The sequence below is a fragment of the Columba livia genome, chromosome 10, assembly GCF_036013475.1.
Source record: "Columba livia isolate bColLiv1 breed racing homer chromosome 10, bColLiv1.pat.W.v2, whole genome shotgun sequence".
In the NCBI taxonomy this organism is placed as follows: Eukaryota; Metazoa; Chordata; class Aves; order Columbiformes; family Columbidae; genus Columba; species Columba livia.
In genome coordinates, this window is record NC_088611.1 from 13541418 (window position 1) to 13560582 (window position 19165).

The 19165-nt window shown below is 42.5% G+C and overlaps 1 protein-coding gene across 12 annotated transcripts in view; it reads right to left on the bottom strand.

Annotated features, from left to right (window-relative positions):
• Window positions 1-2889: 2889 nt before the first annotated feature.
• Window positions 2890-19165, bottom strand: part of MITF (melanocyte inducing transcription factor) — a 107789-nt gene continuing 91513 nt past the window's right edge. For 7 of the 12 annotated variants that reach the window (XM_065075416.1, XM_065075418.1, XM_065075420.1 and 4 more), the window contains 5 exons: window positions 15268-15385; window positions 12098-12172; window positions 11016-11091; window positions 9214-9361; window positions 2890-6927 (listed from right to left, as the gene is read on the bottom strand). In XM_065075416.1, the coding sequence (XP_064931488.1) occupies window positions 6526-6927; window positions 9214-9361; window positions 11016-11091; window positions 12098-12172; window positions 15268-15385 (819 nt within the window). In that variant the 3' untranslated portion in view covers window positions 2890-6525. The remainder of the gene's footprint in view (window positions 6928-9213; window positions 9362-11015; window positions 11092-12097; window positions 12173-15267; window positions 15386-19165) is intronic. The other 5 variants (XM_065075417.1, XM_065075419.1, XM_065075426.1 and 2 more) reach the window with 1 other exon arrangement.

Here is a 19165-nt window from a genome sequence, read left to right on the forward strand (position 1 = left end):
TGAACCTTCACAGACCGCTGGAAAAGACACAGCCCCACAAGAGTGTGCTGTTCCCCACTTTTTAAATTCATGTCTAGCTCTTGCTGCCATCAAAGGTGGAAAGCAGGGAAGCCAGTGGGAGCAGGGAGCTCTGGAGAGGCACTGCAGAATGGCAAGAGAGCAGGCAAAGTGCTCAGGCAAGACCAGAGCCCCCAGAGCCATGTGCCCCATCAGCCGAACCCAGCTCAGAGCCCAGAGCACATCCCCGGGCCCTGCACATCCCTGACCCTGCTCCCATGGGACAAGCCCCATGTGTGGGCACTGGGTCTGACACTGGACACCCATGCTTGTCCGCCCTCCCAAATAATTGTGGCTGCCCTACTGATGGCTATAGCGAGGTGACCGCTGATGGGCTGTGCCCAGCTCCCAAAGCCTCTGACAACCTCCCACAGCCCCCCCAGACCCCAGTGCAGCTCCCCTGCCCACAGCAGACACATCAGGCATTGAGGATTTCTCCCATAGCTCCTTTGAGACAGTATCCACAATATGCAACCGTGTACATCAACCCCATGGTGATTTTTGTAAATACATTCAAAGAGCGACCAATGTTTGGATGATTTGCATACCCTGGTTGATCCTGCAGACCGTATCAGCCTTCTCATTGGCTTGCACAGCTCTTGGACAGCATTTAACAGAGATCTATTGTAGGAACTGTTGTTTCCCTCTATGAGCACAGAGCACAATGGTGCCGCAGCCCCAGGAAGTGCAGGTGTGGGGCAGAAGTGGCAGCTCAAAGGGCTAGGAGCTGCCTTCGCTCCAAGGAATCGCAAACAAGAGCATCCATCCATGTTCAGTAATGCTGGAGTTCAACAGCTTTCCCACTTCTTTGTAATCTGGGTAGGAAAGTCATAAAAAGGAAGAAACTGCAGCTTCAGGCCTCAGTGGAGACATGAGCCTCAACACACGCCCGTTAAGACAGTTGCTCTCAAAAATGAAGCAGTTTCAAGTAAAGGTGCACTTTGGATCACAGGTAAAAACAGCGATGGTCAGTGCACATGCATTTAACCTGTGAGCCATCATTCTATTAAGCCTTATTGATTTTAATGTCAGGAACACTTTTTCATGGCATTCCCCTCCAATTTTAAGCAAGTGCATTTCAAAGGAGCTGGAAAAAACAGGAGTATGACCACCATTCAGTGCCGGGACTACCCTCAGATGCAATCACAAAAGGAGCAGCAGCTGCTGAACCTGAAGAGGAGGCACAATCACCATCCCCTTCCCGGCATGGGGACCTGCTGAGCTCCCAGGTGTGTCTCCCTGGAAGGAAAGCGCGATGCGGTGACATGGTAGCAGGGTCCTGCCGTGCCACCGTGCTGTGCAGCCGAGCCCCACAACGTCCCACAGCCCGGTCACAGGGATTCTCAGCAAACCAGACCCCACCAGGCGTTGGCAGCTTAATTTTTAACATCCACTTTCTTACCCTGCACAGAAATTTTCAGCCTTGTCCAAAGGAACTAAAAGGCTTCTAAAGCAGACCTGCTACCACCTCTTTGCTGACACACACAGAGCAAATACTTACAGCCATTACCCTGCAAAAGGTTTTCTTCCCCCTCCTCCTGTGTTCTGTGACCCAGCAACATCAAGAAACTCACTCCCAAACTTCAGCACTGGCACAACTGACCACCAAAAGGAAAGCAAAAATACATCTAAAAACTCGAACTTTAAATAGAAACTATATCCTAGGCTGCTGACAGATTTTCTAGTGCAGTACTACAATACTACATTCTAATACTGTGCTGAATTTTAAGCAAATAGCATTATAAAGCCTGTTGGAAACACTCACAAGCCTTAAACATCATCTACAAAGAGAGAGCAGGGCTTTTCTATTGTAATCCTAGCAAAGACAGGTATAATAGCTTTGACCAGCATTTTTTGTTTGGTTGCCTTTTAAATTGAGTGATGCAGGACAGCTAGTAATTTTTAAGTGCAATTGAGTTAAGTATTTTCTAGTCCTAATGGGTATCAGATTTTCAAGGCACAGGCCAAATTCATAACTTCTGTTGTTCATATTCAGGGCTTAAAACCCATGAGATAATACACTTTGACCACCACCGCCGCTGCTGCAATGTCCAGAGACAGCGAGGATTCCACGCTGTGCGCGGTGAGCAACAACCTGTCGACGAACATGAGCAGAAGCAATGAAAGAAACAGAGAGACAGGGAAAAATGATGAAGATGGGAAGACAAAGCAAGACCCCAGCTGGTTCCTCACCAGCACTGGCTGCAGCTCCCAGCACAACCCAGAAGCAGCTCTGTGGGCAAGTGGAGGTTTAGGGGGATGAGCTGGGGGGAGCAGAGAGAACCGGGATCTCTCCCTGCACAGGTGAGCTGGACAGGGCAGTAAGGTGGCTCCTGTGTAGGACGGCTGGGGGTAGGTGACCTCGCAGGAGTGACAGCAGATCAAAGAGGTGTCGGTAGCTCCCGGCCACGCTGAGCCCAGGCCTGACACAGGGCAGCTGGCAGGAGGTGAAGGGCAGCCCAGCTGGGGGTGGTTTGGGCAGACGCCCTTTTGAGAATGGAAGGAGGCAAAAGGCCAAGAGCCCACGGGAGGGGACAGAGGCAATGGCATTTTTCCATGTCCAGCTGTTTCAGTCCATAAGCTTTGGGTCTGTACACTTTGGTGTGTATTTGCAAAGCCCAAGCAGGGCCTGATCCACAGTTCCATCCCCCCTGTGCTACTGCAATACAAACACAACCAGACAGCTCAGATACAAACAGCATTGCTGACTGACAGCACGTCAGGAACACGGACACCTCCACCGCCAAGTCACAAACACCAGAGCAGTGCTGGGACTTTGGATGCACAGAAACAGATCCACTTACATGGGAAAACGAGTGGCTTACACAGATGTATGTGAAAAACCAAATGCTTTAATCCATCTATCAAGAACAACAGTTCAAATTATTTCATTGGATACATTAATATTGATCCATAATTTACAGTGCTATGGACCATACACGAATTATTGCTGCAGTCAACAGCAGATGAATATCAACATTACAGTACCAAGCATCATAGCAAGAGGCAGTAATTAACGTCACTTTTTCAAGAAATATAGGTATTTATACTAGTATCAACATCAGCTTCCCCCCCAGTGCATTTTAAGTCAAACAACATAAATGTAAGTGCATTATTTTGTGCTTTGTGCTTTCCTTATGTACCTTCTTTTTGCTTTTATAGGTTGTAAAGAGTTAAATATTGCTTCGTAGGCCAAAAGCAGTAAGGAAGAACTTGATGGTACTCTGCATGTTCCTGCTTGTTGCATGGCTTTGGCAAAGTGAGAACTGGTAGGCATTCCACCCACCCACTCAAGGAACCCACCTCTGGTCCAGTGTCACACAAGACATGACCATCAGATTGAGTGACAACTTCTGTCCATCTCACTCCACCCAGTTCATGCTAAACCCTGTCTCTAACTGCTGGCTCTGTCCTCTGTCATCAATCCTCTGTAAAACAGCACGGCCACGCGTCCCATGATGCGCAAACAGGCAAAGGCATCTCCAGTTCGCACCCACCTGGAGGTCTGTGTCTCCCACAGACGTCCCCCCTGCAGTGCCCACTCCAAGGGTGGGCAAACTCCAAGGTGGCTGCAGCCTGAGGAAACACGGGGTGAAGAGCGAGAAGCCTGCATGTTACCCCAGAGCAACGCAACGTACGAGGAACACACGACATGGTTGCTGGGGCCACAGGGACTTTTATCAAGAAATCCAGCTCTTGATACAATGGTGTCCTTGAATCCTAACTCATCTCTGCACAGTATGAAGCCAAAAAAATCACAAGTCGTGGCTGTCAGCGAGTACCAGTGGTTTCATGTAAGCTTGAAAAATATTTATATACCACAGCCTAGACTCCAATTCCTGAATGCCCAGCATGGGCATCAAACCAAAAGCCTTATTCAATATATTCAGTGGTTTTCAGTTACTACACTCAAGGGTGCACACCCTGATTTTGTACAACACTGCAGAGCTGTCCCATTTTACTGGGGAAGGGTAATGCAATCCTGTGTTACAACTACAAGCATTTTACAGCCCTGATTTTCTTTACCTGTCACCAAGCGGCAGCATCAGAAGCCTGTAGCCGCATACTCAGAGCTAAGTACGGCACGGCTGCCTCGCAGGGAACTTCCCTGCCTGAGAACCACGATGGCTGCGGAGCATCCTGCAGGCTCCCGGGTCCTGCCCTGGGCCAGAGCTTCACTGCCCGAGGAAAGACACATTCCCAAAAGCTGTCTGGGGTGGGGGGGAGAGGCATCATTATAATCAAACTCCAGCTCCTCCTTCAAAAAATAAAAAAAAAAAAAAAAAAAAAAAAAGAGAGAAAAGCCACAACCTGATGGTTGCATCAATGCTAACACACAGCTCGCCGCTCAAGCAGAAATGGAGATGGCTGGATGCAGCCAGCAACAGCCACAGAAGAGCGACAGGAACAGAGATCCCCAGCGCCGTGACAGCGAAGCCGTGTCCCGCCGAGCCCCTCGCCATCGGCGCTGGGAGGAGCGGTGCCAGCCAGGGGACACGGCCAGAACCTGCCACGGGGAAACGTCTGGGTGAAAGCTCAGCGAGCCACATCACAGGGAACTCCCGACCTTGTCCCCAGCTGTCCCGACGCTACCCAATTCACATTTGATTTCTGAACACTAACCGCTGCAACCAAGGTTTCCTTATAAATCCTGCCAAATTGGCACTCAAGTCACTAACCGTTTCACGCATCCTATGTCATTTCCAGTGTAGCACAAAGGAGAACGGGAAGCTCTTGTTTTCTATACGTAGGCACCATGCTACACTTCAGCGTCCTATAGAACATCACCCTCGAGCTCTCTCCTATGCCACACTTCAGTCAGTGCTAGTCGAGGAAGACTACAACTAGAGTTTAAGGCACTTCATTCTGAACGAGAACTGCTCGCGAGCCAGCTGTGGGCTGCTAGTGAGAAACCCAGGCAATCCGTCCAGCTCCAAACACCACATCTCACCTCCGTAAAACACCTCGGCTTGATATAATACATGTATAACTACCGTTATTGCATAGGACTACACTTGAGTAGATAATGCACCCGACTACTTTTACAACATTGTTGCATGTTAAAAATTAATAACATTGTTATCAAGTAACAGTTATTTGCAGATACAGTAATTTACTCTTTTTTTTTGTTTGTTTGTTTTTCTTACGTCAGCCCCAGTGCTGAAATAAAACACAAGTTACTATAACGGGTATCTTAACTACATAGTTATGTTTCCAAGCATATTACTACTTTTTTCTGTATCACTAAAAATAAATATGTAAGTTCATTTTCTCTACACAGTTATTTTATTACCTAATCTAAATTTTTACTCTACCTTAAATGTGTTTAAAAACATCTTCAAAGTGAGACTGTAATATACAAAATATTCTCAAAATCTCTCTTAAAACACAGAACCCTGCATAAAAGCTTCCTTTCAAGTGTTTACAAAGAATGCAGAAAACTTCCAATGAGTTTTAAAAATGTCAAAAAATTGTTGCAATATTAAGAGGCAAAAATCTTACAAATGAAATACAAATACATTTAAAACAAAAAGTTGAGGCTAACTAAGGAATCCATGCAAATCAAAATAAACTGTACAATGCAATTTAAAAAAAATAAAGCCAATTAGGTATGTACAACATAATGTGCCCAGCTGATAATATGTATCTGTTTTTTTTTGTCCAAAAAGTGTATACCAACGTACAGTGCTCCTGCTTGGTTTACTGTTGGCAAACCATCAATGCGTGCTACAGCACAAAATAAAGATCCAAGAGAAAAACTCAACCCATGATCAAAAGGAAAACTCAAATCGGCTCAGAGTAAAATTAAACGGCACTCTGAGAAAAAGACTCACGTCTCGCTGCAATTTTCAGCAACAGAATTTATGTCACTAGAAACACACAATCAGGATGTCTTAATACTTTTTGTTGTTGTTATTGTTTGTACTCTGAGTGGAGTAGGGCAGGTTGCTTTTCCCTAAACACTTGTCATGTGAAGACCAGCTTTTGAGGGACACTGTATCTTTAAGGCAGCACTATTCAATTAATACAATTACAAATTGGACTTTTTTTTTTTGGTTTCTTTACATTCTTTAACTTTACATTTTGTTTCCGAGTAAATAGGTTGCATTTACAATACTACGATTCCCCCCTGCCTCCCCCCCGTAGAAACAGACTCTTCATTTGTAATCCTATTGCTTTGAGTAGATTTGACCAGTTCAAAATTCTTGGCGAATCCAGTTCACAGATACTGTACATATGCTGTACAATATTTTGGAGGCATTGGTAGTTTTAAAATAGAATATACAAGTTTCTTCACAAAAAGTTCTAAAAAAAATTCCTATATATATAATATATATACATACACACACACACTGGGCTACTGATGAAGCACAAGGAAAAAAAAATCAGAAAATTCTACAAAAGGTAAATTATTTAATCTACTGATCAAGAAACAAAGCAGTTTATGAAAGGTGGGCCAAGTATATGCTAACAAGCATGATCGGTGTCCTCCATGCTCACGCTGCTCCGCCTGCTACTTGTCTTCGATGCTCCAGGAGACACAGAGGAAAGTAGCGGGTCAGTTACTCCAACGGGGGAAAGGGTATCGTCCATCAAGATATCTTCCAGTTTAGATCCCATTTTTGGAGGAACACTGTAAGTGCCAGTCGGTTCAGTCACGTTCCCAAGGTTGTCACTGAAAGTGATGGTACCGTCGGTGAGATCAAGGGTGGTTGTGCAGGACAGGTCTGTGTGGTGCGGCATGATGTCTGGGTTGCAGTTCTCCAGCACAGGTTCTTGTTTGATGACCCTGTTGACCATATCAGGGGAGCAAAGGCCTGTAGATGGAACAAGGGACAGTCCGTGTGCCCGAGCTTGCATCTCAAGTTCCTGGAAAGGAGGAGAAGAGACAGATTAAAAAGATCTGAAAGCAAACTGTCATCTTGCGCTCTTGTGCACTGCGAGTTACAGTTTCCTTCTGTTGGACACAAATTGTTTCCTCCCTTTCCAACTGTGACAAGAGCTTGCACCTTGTGTATCTCTGCCCTGCAGATTTTCACCTAAACATCAGTCTCTTGAAGAGATGGGCAAACCCCACCACACACAGGTCCTCACACTTCTCCTCAGAACCCACACCAGAGCCAAAACCCAGCGCCCTGTAGAATTGACATGTTTCCCCTCCAGCCTCTTCTCAAACCATGGTAAGCTTGTTTGGCACCAGGTCAGGTGAAGAAAGCATTTGAAAGTCGGGAAAAAAAGTAAAATAGCAGAAGCGTATGCTTAGTACTTTTTAAAAAGTCATTTATGAAGGCATAGCATGTCTATATGATGCTTGTCATTTCCTGCTGAGACGCTGGAAGGGGCATTTCTCATTCTACAAATTTGGTAGGGCTGTAAGTAAAGAGATCATCCAAAACTAAGTAACACTATTCCTGCACTGAAAAATTACAGGCAAGTCACAGGAAGGCTTTAGACTCCGCACACAGCCAGGGTTCTTCGAATCTTCATGAAAAGTTTAAATCCCACTTCACATTTAATCATACAGATGCACCTGACTGAAGACAGATAACAGAAGAATTCACTTAAATTCCCTTTCTCAAATTCATCAGTCAGAGAGATGTTTTGCTTCTACTTACACATTATATTAGGCAATCACAATCACTCTTGTAATTGTACTGTTTCTAGATATTCCTATCACTGAGACTGATTAAAAGCCTTTTTTACATTTTCAAGCTAAGACAACAAGTCTGTAATGGCATACTGCAAGAGCAGAGGAGGTGGAACAAGGAAGCACTAATGTGCCAAAATCAGGAGTTCCTTATTCTGTGCTTGATCAGAACCAAGACAAAAAGGGAAAAGACAGACTTTAGGTTATTTGCTGCCAGATATATTTTCCCACTATTCAAGGGTCTGGTTTTTATGTTATCTTGATCAAAGAAAGAGCCAGAGTAGATGAATACTGCAAAGGATGGTTAAAGTTGTTTAAAACGTGATCTGACTTAGCTTTGAAACACCACTGCCTGATGTTGCTCTGCAGAAGGGTTGTGCGTCTTTATCATCTCACTCCAGTGAACGTGTTGCTCAACAAAGTACAAAAACTGCACTGAAGCTCAACCCAGCCTGTTCTATTTTGAAGTTGTTTACTTCCACACTTGATTCTTGAGTATTTCTAGCTTCATTATCTACACTGTGGACAAGCTGTGCTGTGGTTCAGGTTGGAAAGGAGAACTGTTTTACAGTCCTAGAGACATCAAGAAGCAAGGAAGACAACCAGCTATAGCTCCTCAGACAAAAAAAAAAGCAGCTTATCATCCATAGCTCTTGGGTATCTTGTGAAAACTCTCGGAGCCCTCACACACACATTCGATATGCAACTGTTCTCGGATGAGCCAGAGCAGCCTCAACATTAAATACAGCTGCCAGTAAGGGGGAACTCAAGGGACAGTGCTGCAGTGTCTGTCACCAATACCGCCCTCGCCACCCATTTCGTCCTGCGAGCAGCATTTACCCTCCACCAGAAAGCAGATGAGAGATTCCTACAGAGCATAGGGAGAGACTGATCGAGAGAAGAAATAAGAGATCAGATGTAGAAGGTGGCAATCTGCAGAGTTTCTCTGACAGATATGGCCTAGATAAGTCCCCAAACAATTTAGAAAACCCACAAACAAAACAAAAATATTTCGTTTATTGCCATTCATCTGAAACTGCTTCAGAAGAACACAAGCATTAAAGCTACAGGTCAGAAAAACTCTACGAACAAGACAACTAAAGTGAACATACTCCCAAACAGCTGAGCTGAATTTCATCAGAACCAACCAATAGATTATAAATTAAGTTCCAATTCCTTAGGTCTGGCACCCAGAAAAAAAATATTATCATATAAATATTTTTTATCATATTGTTTGGAATTTGTGTTGGCCACGGTAGAACAAAAATAGACCAGCCATAAGTGCTTTACCAGAGTGTTGGGATTTTATTTTACTTCTCTTTTTTAATTAATGTATCCTGTTGGGTTTTTTTCCTGGAAAAATCTCTGCAGACATCTCAGCACTGGTCACGATTAGTTTGAAAAGTGGCTCCTTCTAACCCGTATTCCTACAAACAAGCTTCAATTGCCATTAACTGCAGTCACACTCTGCAACACCAAGAGCATTGCCAGTTTATTTATCAGCAAACCTGTATTCTGAGCAGCAGGTGCCTGTTGGCATGTTCCAACTTCTTCTGTCTGTTCTCAAGCTCCTTCGTGCGTTGCTGTTCTCTCTGCAGCTTACGGATATAGTCCACTGATGCTTTCAGAATAGTTCCCTTATTCCAGCGCATGTCCCTTCGAAATCAACACAAAAGGAGAAGTTAAGACCCTTGGGGAGGCTTTATTTTGTAGTCATTAACTTCACATCAACAGCTATGATTACACCTCATACATACACAACACCTGGCTAATATTTATTCCAAGTTTGTGAATACAGGTCTTTGCAGTGCACTGAAGGGGGCAGAACACACTGACTGAAGCAGAATGCAGCCAGCCTGGCCCAGCCAAGGGCACAGCACCTGGGTACTGCCCTGCAGCCCCCCTCAGGCATTGCCCTGCAGTCCCTTGGGCTCCCCACAGCACCCCAGGGCCAACCCCCCACCTTCTGCCCAGTTTGGGACCAGCACTGAGTAGAGTGACTGGAGATCAGGGGCTCCTTTCATGGCCTCACAGCAAGGCTGCAAGACGACAACAAAACCTCGCAAGACTCTTCTCAAACACAGAATCACAGAACGGTTTGGGTTAGAAAAGACCTTAAAGATCACCTAGTTCCAACCCCCCTGCCACGGGCAGGGACACCATCGGGCTTGTTGTCTGGTTGATGTCTGATTTCAGCTGGCAAGGACCATGTATGACCTGGTGCTTCTGTGGGAGAAAGACCTGAGGCTTCCAGCTCCCAAGAAGCAGCAAGCAGCCACCTCCTGGTGGCACTGTGTCACAGCTGTGTCACAGGAGGAAGAGAAGAGCCCAATATAGCAGCACATTCAGGTGATTTAAACTTCAGCTCTGGCTAAAATACAAATGCCATGTTACAGCCTTGCTGTGATTGTTCTTCAGTCAAAGGGTATGTGGCTCCCGTATTCCCTCTTGCACCTCATTCCTCCTACACTCACTTTAGAGAGAGGCTACCTGCATCGTCTTCTCCCCCATACCATCTTGCTTTCTTTGAATTAAAAAAAAAAGTTTACTGCAGACTATCAGACCAAAGATCTACCTGTTCCATAGGGTGATGCTGTGCAATACTGCCTTGCTTACCTTAGAGGAAGTTAAAGAGCCTCTCTGAAGAGTAACTGAGCTGCTTCATGAGCAACTGCCTTAAAATAACATCGGCTCTCCTCAAAAGCAACACAGGGCATTGAATCAGATTTAAGGGAGACTTTCGAGCTCCAGAGCAGGCACTTTCCTTGCTATTGAATCAGTATTCGGTAAAGTTTAGACAAGTTAGTAACAGTAAAATTACTTAAAAGAAATACTGGGAAACTACCACAAGCAATGGTCTATTTGTGTGTGTGTCTGGTTTTTTTTCCTTTGAGTTAAGAGGAATATGATGGCTTCCCAGAGAACTACCCTAAATTTCACAGAAAAGAGGAATTAGTTCTATCTTGCTGAGCAATGACTAACTCTGCCTCTGGTAAGGTCATCATTCCCAGCATCAGCCCCAGCACAGGGTCCTGCTGGATGCTGAGCTGCTGCACAACAGTTTTGTGACTATTTTGTGACAAAAATCATCAAAATAATATAAACAAGTTCCAAAAAGAAAAAATAAACCTCAAAACAATATTCCAAAATTGTAATTGACTCTTCAGGCATTTCTACAGTTGTGGAGTGCAAAATCATGCAAGAAAACTCAGATATTTTTGTTGTTGTTTAAATTATTTTTTTCCCCTAAGATATTTCTTTTTCTTTTAACACCTCCTTCCCACAGTCTCCTTGGGCACATTATACTTACGGGTCATTTGACTTGGGTATCAAAGTGCCTAGTTCTTTTATACGATCATTAATATTAAATCTTCTTCTTCGTTCAACTTTAGGGAAAACAGCAGAAACGTTACAAGTAATATTCACAACTAATTGCAACATATAAAGCATTTTATCAAAGATTTGAAATGTTCATCTGAAGCTTAAAATTCAGTGACAGAGTAATTTATTTTGCTCTCCTACACATGGACACACTAAGACAGAAGTTCTGTCTCCACTGTACAAATGTGGGACTGCTGAATTGGCTGAGCTAAAGTGAGACTCTGAAAACCAGGATGGCTGTGGTAGCTCAGGACTCAAGTGAGAAGCTGATGTTTTCCTAGGGAAAAGCATCACAAGTTCAGAGATAAAAATTTAAATGCTCAAGGAAATCCAAAAGTAGGAAAAAGGACAAAACGCATAGTCTCTTATTTTAAAGTACTCTTTCCAATGTACCATTCTGAGGATCCAAAAGCCAAACTTAAATACAAATTTTCCTGCATCAGTTTTTCATACTATGGGAAAGGCTTCCGAACAGCATAAGGCATGAAGCAGTTCCTTTTTTTTCTAGCAATATAAAGCATAAAAGGGCAACTTAAGGATCCTTTCAGTCATAAGATGCTCCTTATTCTAAAATGGTTGCAGTTTGTTTAGTTTCCCCCCTTCAAAAGTGGAATTTATGAAAATGCCACACAAAGGAAATGCACTGATGCTTAAACTCACAAACCGACTACGTATCTACAATTTTAGATTAAGTTAAAAAAGGGCAAAATTGTGCAAGATGGATTTGTTAAAAGCAACTCAATCAAATATTGTTCTCAGTAATTCCATTAATAACAACAACCTGTTCCTTTGGTTTACTGAAAAAATAAAACCAGTGTTTAAAATTCAATAGTAGATGTAAGTGCACATTTCACAAGAATTTGAGGAATTTGATCTATGGGCATAACATAATGAACTAGTACTATATACCACATGCAGCTTATAATTCAGATTTAAAACATCAACATTTAAACACTTAACCCCTAAAATCATTACTAGAATTTGTGCAAAACGCAAAGAACCAAAACTTACTCAAGTTGTGATTGTCTTTCTTTTGCCTCTCCTTAGCCAATGCCCTCGCTTCTGACTCTGTGGGAAAAACACACGCTGTGCATGTGAATCAAGTTATTAGAATTACAGTAATTCACACACAAGGTTTCAGTCCGTGAAACATTTGCGCAGGAAGCCTGATTGGTATTTGTCAAACTGACTGTTACACCCATTCCAAGGGCGAGGAGGGTCTGTACTGTAAGCTGTGACTGCCAAAACACGAGTGTTCAATGTCCTCCCCGCACCTGCCGAGCATCCGCTCCCACGCTTCCCACGCTGACTCCTGGGATGAGAATGTTTCCCACGGAGGCCACGATTCAGCAAGGCATTTGAGGACAACAAATTGCTGAAGCCCAACATACCTTCTCCTACGTTTACGCAGGGCACAGGAGCTGACCCAGAGGAACAGCGTGTTTCCTGCGCTGCCACCGGCACAGGGTGTGCAGCAGCCAGAGGCTTCACTCACTGCAATTATGGGTACAGCCTTTTGTGGCACGTGTACACACATCACCACAAGACTCAAGGTATAACTTCAGCGACCTATTAAATATGTTCTATTTTCCAACTACACTAACTGTTGTTAATATATGATTAACAAAAAAAAAAAAAAGATGAAAAATTCAATACCTGTATTAGCGATATTGTTAGAAAACAATGGTCCTTGTTCAAGAAAAGTAAAAAGGAAAATAATGACAACCATGCTGCACATCGCTTGTCTCCTCAACTCAGAACTGTTTTTAACCACGCTCCACACGTTATCAGACTTCAGCATGCAATAGTTCAGGCAAAACACAGCCAAATTTGTTATTAATGTTGCTAAATTCAGTTCTGATTTCACCTTACATTTCTCAAGTAATTTTAAGCATTTTCATATTTGCTCTATCCCTTTTAATTTTTGACAAAAGGTGAGGTTGTTAATCCTCGCCCTGTTGCATTTAAATCTCAAAACCAGCAAACATTATTTAGTTTCATAGTAAGTCAATGAAGGGAAACAAGTATATGATCTATTATCACAAGTTTCATTACAGAAACAAACCCCCTCACTCACTCAACAAGTCTCCCTGTATTATTTTGGTTTTAAGGATTATATACCATCTGATTCAAAGTAACAGGTGATCCAGGTTTCCCTTGGAGTATTGGAAGTTTACTACTTTACTACTTAGGATACAGAGCTACCCCAACATTGTACAGAGTATAACCAGACATCCTTTTCTAGGCTGGGCTCCCAAAGTATCCCCCAAAAAGCTTAGAAAGATTATTGCATGTCTCAATGAAATTTTGGCTTAATCTGACATTGCCTTATGAAACAGATGTGAGGTTTGTAAGGCCCAAACTGATGGAAACTGCACTCCTGGGTGAGCAGAATTCCCATTAAATGCCTCAGTAACTACAGCTTAGAACTCGCAGCCATCATTACTTCGCTTGGTTCTTCATAATTTCAATATTTAGACAGTAGGACGCAGAAAGGTTTCTGACAAATGCTAGAGCTAAACATTGCAAGCTCTCTTCAGCCCAGTTCCAACAGCAAAATCTGGAAATGGAGAACCAAAAGGCTCCTGTCTGCAATAATAAGCTGATTTTTAAAATCACTGGCTGTCAGAACCATCAGTAGTGCTTTCTGTACAAAGGCTTGGCAAGATCCACATCAAAGTGACTACTGTTAAATTCTAGTTTAATTCCTAAACCTTTCCTACCTTAAATGCAATCAGCTAGTACATGTTTTGAACAGAAAAGACACTCACCCAAGTTGTCGCTGTGAACAGGCCAATGTAGTATACAGACATTTAACTTAGTCAGGTCTCTTTTGAGACCTGACTTCTCCTCTCTTTCTCCCTTCTTTGCCTGGCATCTTACACAACTATCTGCAGTGAAGCCACCAGCTCGGACATCCAACAAGTTGAATGTTTAGTTTGCAGTCTACAGCCACCTTTAACTTTCTATAATTGGGGCGATGAAACTGTGTATAATGCAGGACTTTGAGTAGTTCTCATCCCCTCTCACCCTTCTCATAACATAGTTCCAATTGCTGTACAAGTATTTCTTTTTCTAGCAACCACAAATCATTGTGCAGTTTGTGTGTCTCCATTTGGTGCTGAGCTCAAATTTTGTGCCAGCTCAGAGATGTGGCATTTCCTCCTGAGAAGTTGACTCTAGCGTTATTAAAACTGTTCTACTTAAACTAATTCCTGCCCAGAACCTGCTTTGCAACTGAGTCAGCCTCTGAGTTTTCACAACAGAAGCCCAGAAACATGACAGACAAGAAAGAAACTATGCCGGTACCATACTGCATACAGTATGACTCCCTGCTTGCTTTAAGAACAGCCATTTCTGGGTATTAAGTTGTTTTCTTTTTTCCCCAAACATTTCTAGAATAGATCTCCATTCGTTCATCCTGTGGACAAGCTTGTCTTGTATACTGTACCCTACATGTGGTTATATCCTTTCAAGTGAATCAGAACAGCAAAAATGAAACATGCTTAAAAATACGAAACTTTTTATTTCCTCCTTCAAGCTATTTAGCTTCTGTACACATATGTGCTTGAGAGAAGGAGGCTTTTAATGTCCTCCTTCCCCTGCCTCCCACGGCTTATCCAGGGCACTGCTGGAGATATCGACATGACAACGAATTTATAGAATACTTGATTTTCATCTTAATTTAAAAGATGCGTATTCTCTCTCTTGAGTGCTTCATTTTACATTTCATAGGATCTTGGTGTCTAGATTTCATATTACAACAGGTTATTTGTTCATCACTGCCCTCTCCTACTAGAGTAAAACCCCAACATGTACAATTCCTTGAGCTGAACCCCATAGATGTGAAGTTGTGAAAGTCTGGTGTTGATAGAGCAAACAATAAGCCCAAACTAGAAAACAGGTCTGCAAGAGAAGCTTCCTGGACACAATATTTTCAATGTGGAGATTTGACTACAACAACTAGGGATTTTGTCTTAATTTGTCCCAGTGAACACACACATGCCCAAACATGAACTCAACTGCATTGCAGGCTCATAAGTCTGCTAAAAAATGGTCTGCAAAGCAAAAAGCAACTATTCATCCCTATTTTCCTTCTCATAATAGACATTATGTCCAATATCACCTGAATTCAAAACAATTACACTATTGCTCCAAGGTGGTATTATAGACATATTTACCTGTGAGCTCCCTTTTTATATTAGGAAGGTTTGCTGGACACGAGTTGCTGATGTTTAGTCCTGGAGGAGGCATGCTTTGGTTGCCATACAAGTCAATCAAATTGCCAGACACAGGCAACTGGAAAAGATAAACATGGAAACAGATCATTTGGTTGCCCTTATGCAAAAGAACAGAGTTAGGATCTGCTAAGAAATCTATGCTCCTTTCCATGTTCAGACTGAGTATGCTGTAAAGTCAGCAAAAGTCACAGAGACGCACAGATATGAGGAATGAAACACCTACATTGGGTAAATTCTGCTTTCTCTCCTCAAGAACATGCAGACAGAGAATATTCAGAAGAGGTAACATGCTGATAATATTGTGGTATTGTTGCTTCTTATTTTTCAGTGAAACTACTACATCTGTACCTCCATCACTTCTCTTACCCCCAAAAATCTGAAAGAGTTCACAGAATGCTCTTGGAGGAAGCCCCCATTTTTCTAGGAATATGTGAATGAAAGTACTTAGCAAGTTGCCACATACTTGAGGGAGAACATTGTATTAATCAATTACAATTCTAATATGACTTGAAAGCTACTTACACAGAAAACATTTAAGTTTGCTTTCACTTGTTTTCCACCTTACATAAGAAGAACACACACCAAGAGAGGAAAGATTATTTTGACATTAAGTTTTCTCAGTTGTTCATTCTGCTGTTCTTATTTAGGTATGCCTAAGCAAGGATATTTATACAGAAATAGGACAGTATTCCAACAAGGCTTATCAAAGCTATCTCTTTAAAGTGAAATGTATTTAAATAAGTTTATCCAGAGTGGATTATTCTACCCATCTCTTTTGTTTTCAAACTGGGTTTTGAAAAGACAGGTATAAAGCATTTTGATATCTTATCTGAGTAGCAATACTACTTATCATTGTTGCTGAAAAAAACCCCATCCCTTCAAGATACTGATCCCTTCAAGATACTGATTGGAGTATTAAGTTTACACCCATGTAAATAATACCGTTCAATACAATGGAGTGAGTCACAGCCTGGACTATTAAACTGCTACTAATGGTCCTTGCCAGACTAAGACCTAACAAAATATCTCTGCCCTCCAGAGCTACCATGAGAAACAAAGTTGGTATGCACCCATTAAAGTGCCACCAGCTAGAAGCCATGCTGAGATGTGTCTTGAACAGACTGTGGCCAACAACAAAAACAAAGTCCCCTGACTCAGTCTGTAGTTGACAGAGAAAAAAATGTAACTCCATTCTCACCAAGATTCAGCCTTACAATTCCTCACTCTTCTCCTAGCTTTTGAATGCAATATTTAAAAAAAAAAATAAAATAAAAAGAAGGAACATCTATAAATCTATGATAATCTAATATCGTCACTGTCCATCACAGACTATGGTCCAAGTTGTGATCTGCCCACATTAATGTCAGGGTGACCACTCACTCCCCCACTGCTCTACAAGGCTGACTCTTGTATCTTTTGGCTCCTCAAATGCATCCATGACATGGGCACAGCAACAGCGTCATAAACCCTTCTGACTTGGATGTGTTTTTCCTATTCATGCTCCTAAACATAGGGAGAGCACAAAGACCTTGTTTGTAGCCCAGGAACTTGAAGTTCAACACCAGACATGTGAAATCTAATCAGGAATTTCAGGGAATAAAAGATACTTTTTTTTTTTTCAGAAATCTAGAAACGAGCATCTCAAAGACTGGGTAACACAGTGAGGTTATAGGAAACACAGAGAACAGTTAAGGTCAACAAGCTGCTTTCCTTACTGTGAAAGGGACCATGCTTGTTACCACAAGTTTGTGATTTATTTATTTTTCTCCCAAAGTGTCCACACTGTGCCAAATTTCCATGTAAATAAACAGGACCTGTGTAAGCAATTGCCACAAAAGCGAATGGTAACACAGGCAGCAGCTGCTGAATGTCCACACCAAAGTCCTGCAGAAGTTGCAAGCACCAGGGGAACCCAACTCGGAGCTGTGCTACAACCACAGTGCAAGTTCTGCTGATGTAGCATTAACCAAATAAAGGAAGACGAAAGGCGAAATTTGCACAGCTGATAAATGTTGTAGGTTTGTATGTACACATGAATGCTTATCGTGGAAATTCACATGAGAGGTAAATGCCAATCTCAATTAAATCAGGTCAAAGCTTCAGTTTTAACTTTTTAATACAAGTGTGACTACATGTATGGTCCACACTCAGTATGAGCCTCAGAGGCCTCTTCTCCAGGATGGCTGCAAGTCACATCTTTGGGACCAATTTTATACAATCCCTTTCAACTGAAAAATAGAAAGCGCACACAACAGTACAGCTCATTGCACATGCCTAAAATACCTGCAGTTAAAACTGAGGCACATCTTTTGTTCCCAATTATATCCCAGGTCCCAAAGGAATAAAATTAGTTGAGTTGTAAGGTAAGACCAGTAATCATTAGTGCAGAGTTTAGGGAACTGGAAAGGGGAGAGGATCCCTATGCTGAGGGCGCTGGTTGGAGATGGACAGGTCAGTGGTGCTGTGTGCACACACAAGCAGCCAGCAGGCCGAACTGGGGCGAAAAAACCCCAAAAACAAACACAAAAGAGGCTTATAATGTGCACAATGCAGCAACACCCAGGCATCGGAAGAAACTGGAAAAATTAAACATTGTTTGCAAACTATTTCAGTTCTAACCTATTAAGACAGTCGAGACTTTCATCCTTTTCCCCACCTGCAAAGCAACAGGAAAGTGTTCAAAACTCCCACAGCCATTCCATTGGGAAGATGAGTTTCAAAACCGAGAAAGGCACAGAATGTGATGTCCTTTTTCTAGTGCTAAGAAGGCTCCTTCCCTACCTTCACCAAACTCTAGCATCTCTCCAACTTATATATGCTTTTCTTAAGGCTTTGTTAGCCACCTCTGGTGAAGAAGAAATTTAAATACAGCGTCATTCAGAACACCCACCTTTACCCTCCCAAAAAATAAATGAAGAGTAGCTCATACCAGGCTTAGCTTATTATGTTAATTTAAACAGGATAGTCTAAAGGCCTTCATTTGTGAGATTTCATACTTCTAGGCCTTGGCTTTACAAGGTGTACAAATTACTGCTTTTATATAACAGAAATTTCAAATACAGTAGTTATTCCTGCAGACTCATTATAGCGTACAATCGGGGCAGTCTGAGGTTTTCTCTTCTCCTCCACCACTCCAACAAAACAAGCACCCACATTCAGGTCATTTGGGCTCTATACAGATCACTGAGACATGAGCTGTCTGATCAACAAGGCTGTTTCTGAGGTGTCAGTACACGCTGGGAGGGGTTTCTGTTCCCCAGCTCAGGCAGCCTATAACATATTGTGTTGTTCCCCTGCCTACGAGCACACACTCAGCAACAGTCCCTGAAATAAGATTCTTCTCTGTTTCTGGAGTTTAACTTCCACAGAAAAGTCACATTTAGACATGAAGCTCCATGTACTCACACAGCTTTCCATGCCAGACTCTTGCTAAAAATTGATTAGTTGGATAAATTAGTTGTCATCTCAACCTGAGACACAGGAGCACTTAACATAGTACCTACCAACTCCATTACTAGGTCGTATCTACACAAATCTTGGCAAACTAGTGACCATTTTGTGATGCCTTTCACCACAGAAGCAAAGCCAGTTAACTTGTGACCCAATACCAAAGTTTACAAACACTCCCACAAGCAGTATATTGCAATAAGCCCTTTTCCATTAAGAGGTACTTGGAAACTTCCCTTCGCTTGCTCTAGACAGAAATATCTGATTTTTCTTATCAATTAAGTATTGTTACCAAATGCAACAAACTAGTCCTTTTGTTCTTTGTTGGTTATGGAACAATAGCAGCCTTTGTTGTAGTCTCAGCACAGCTATTTATAGGTTGTGTCTCTTT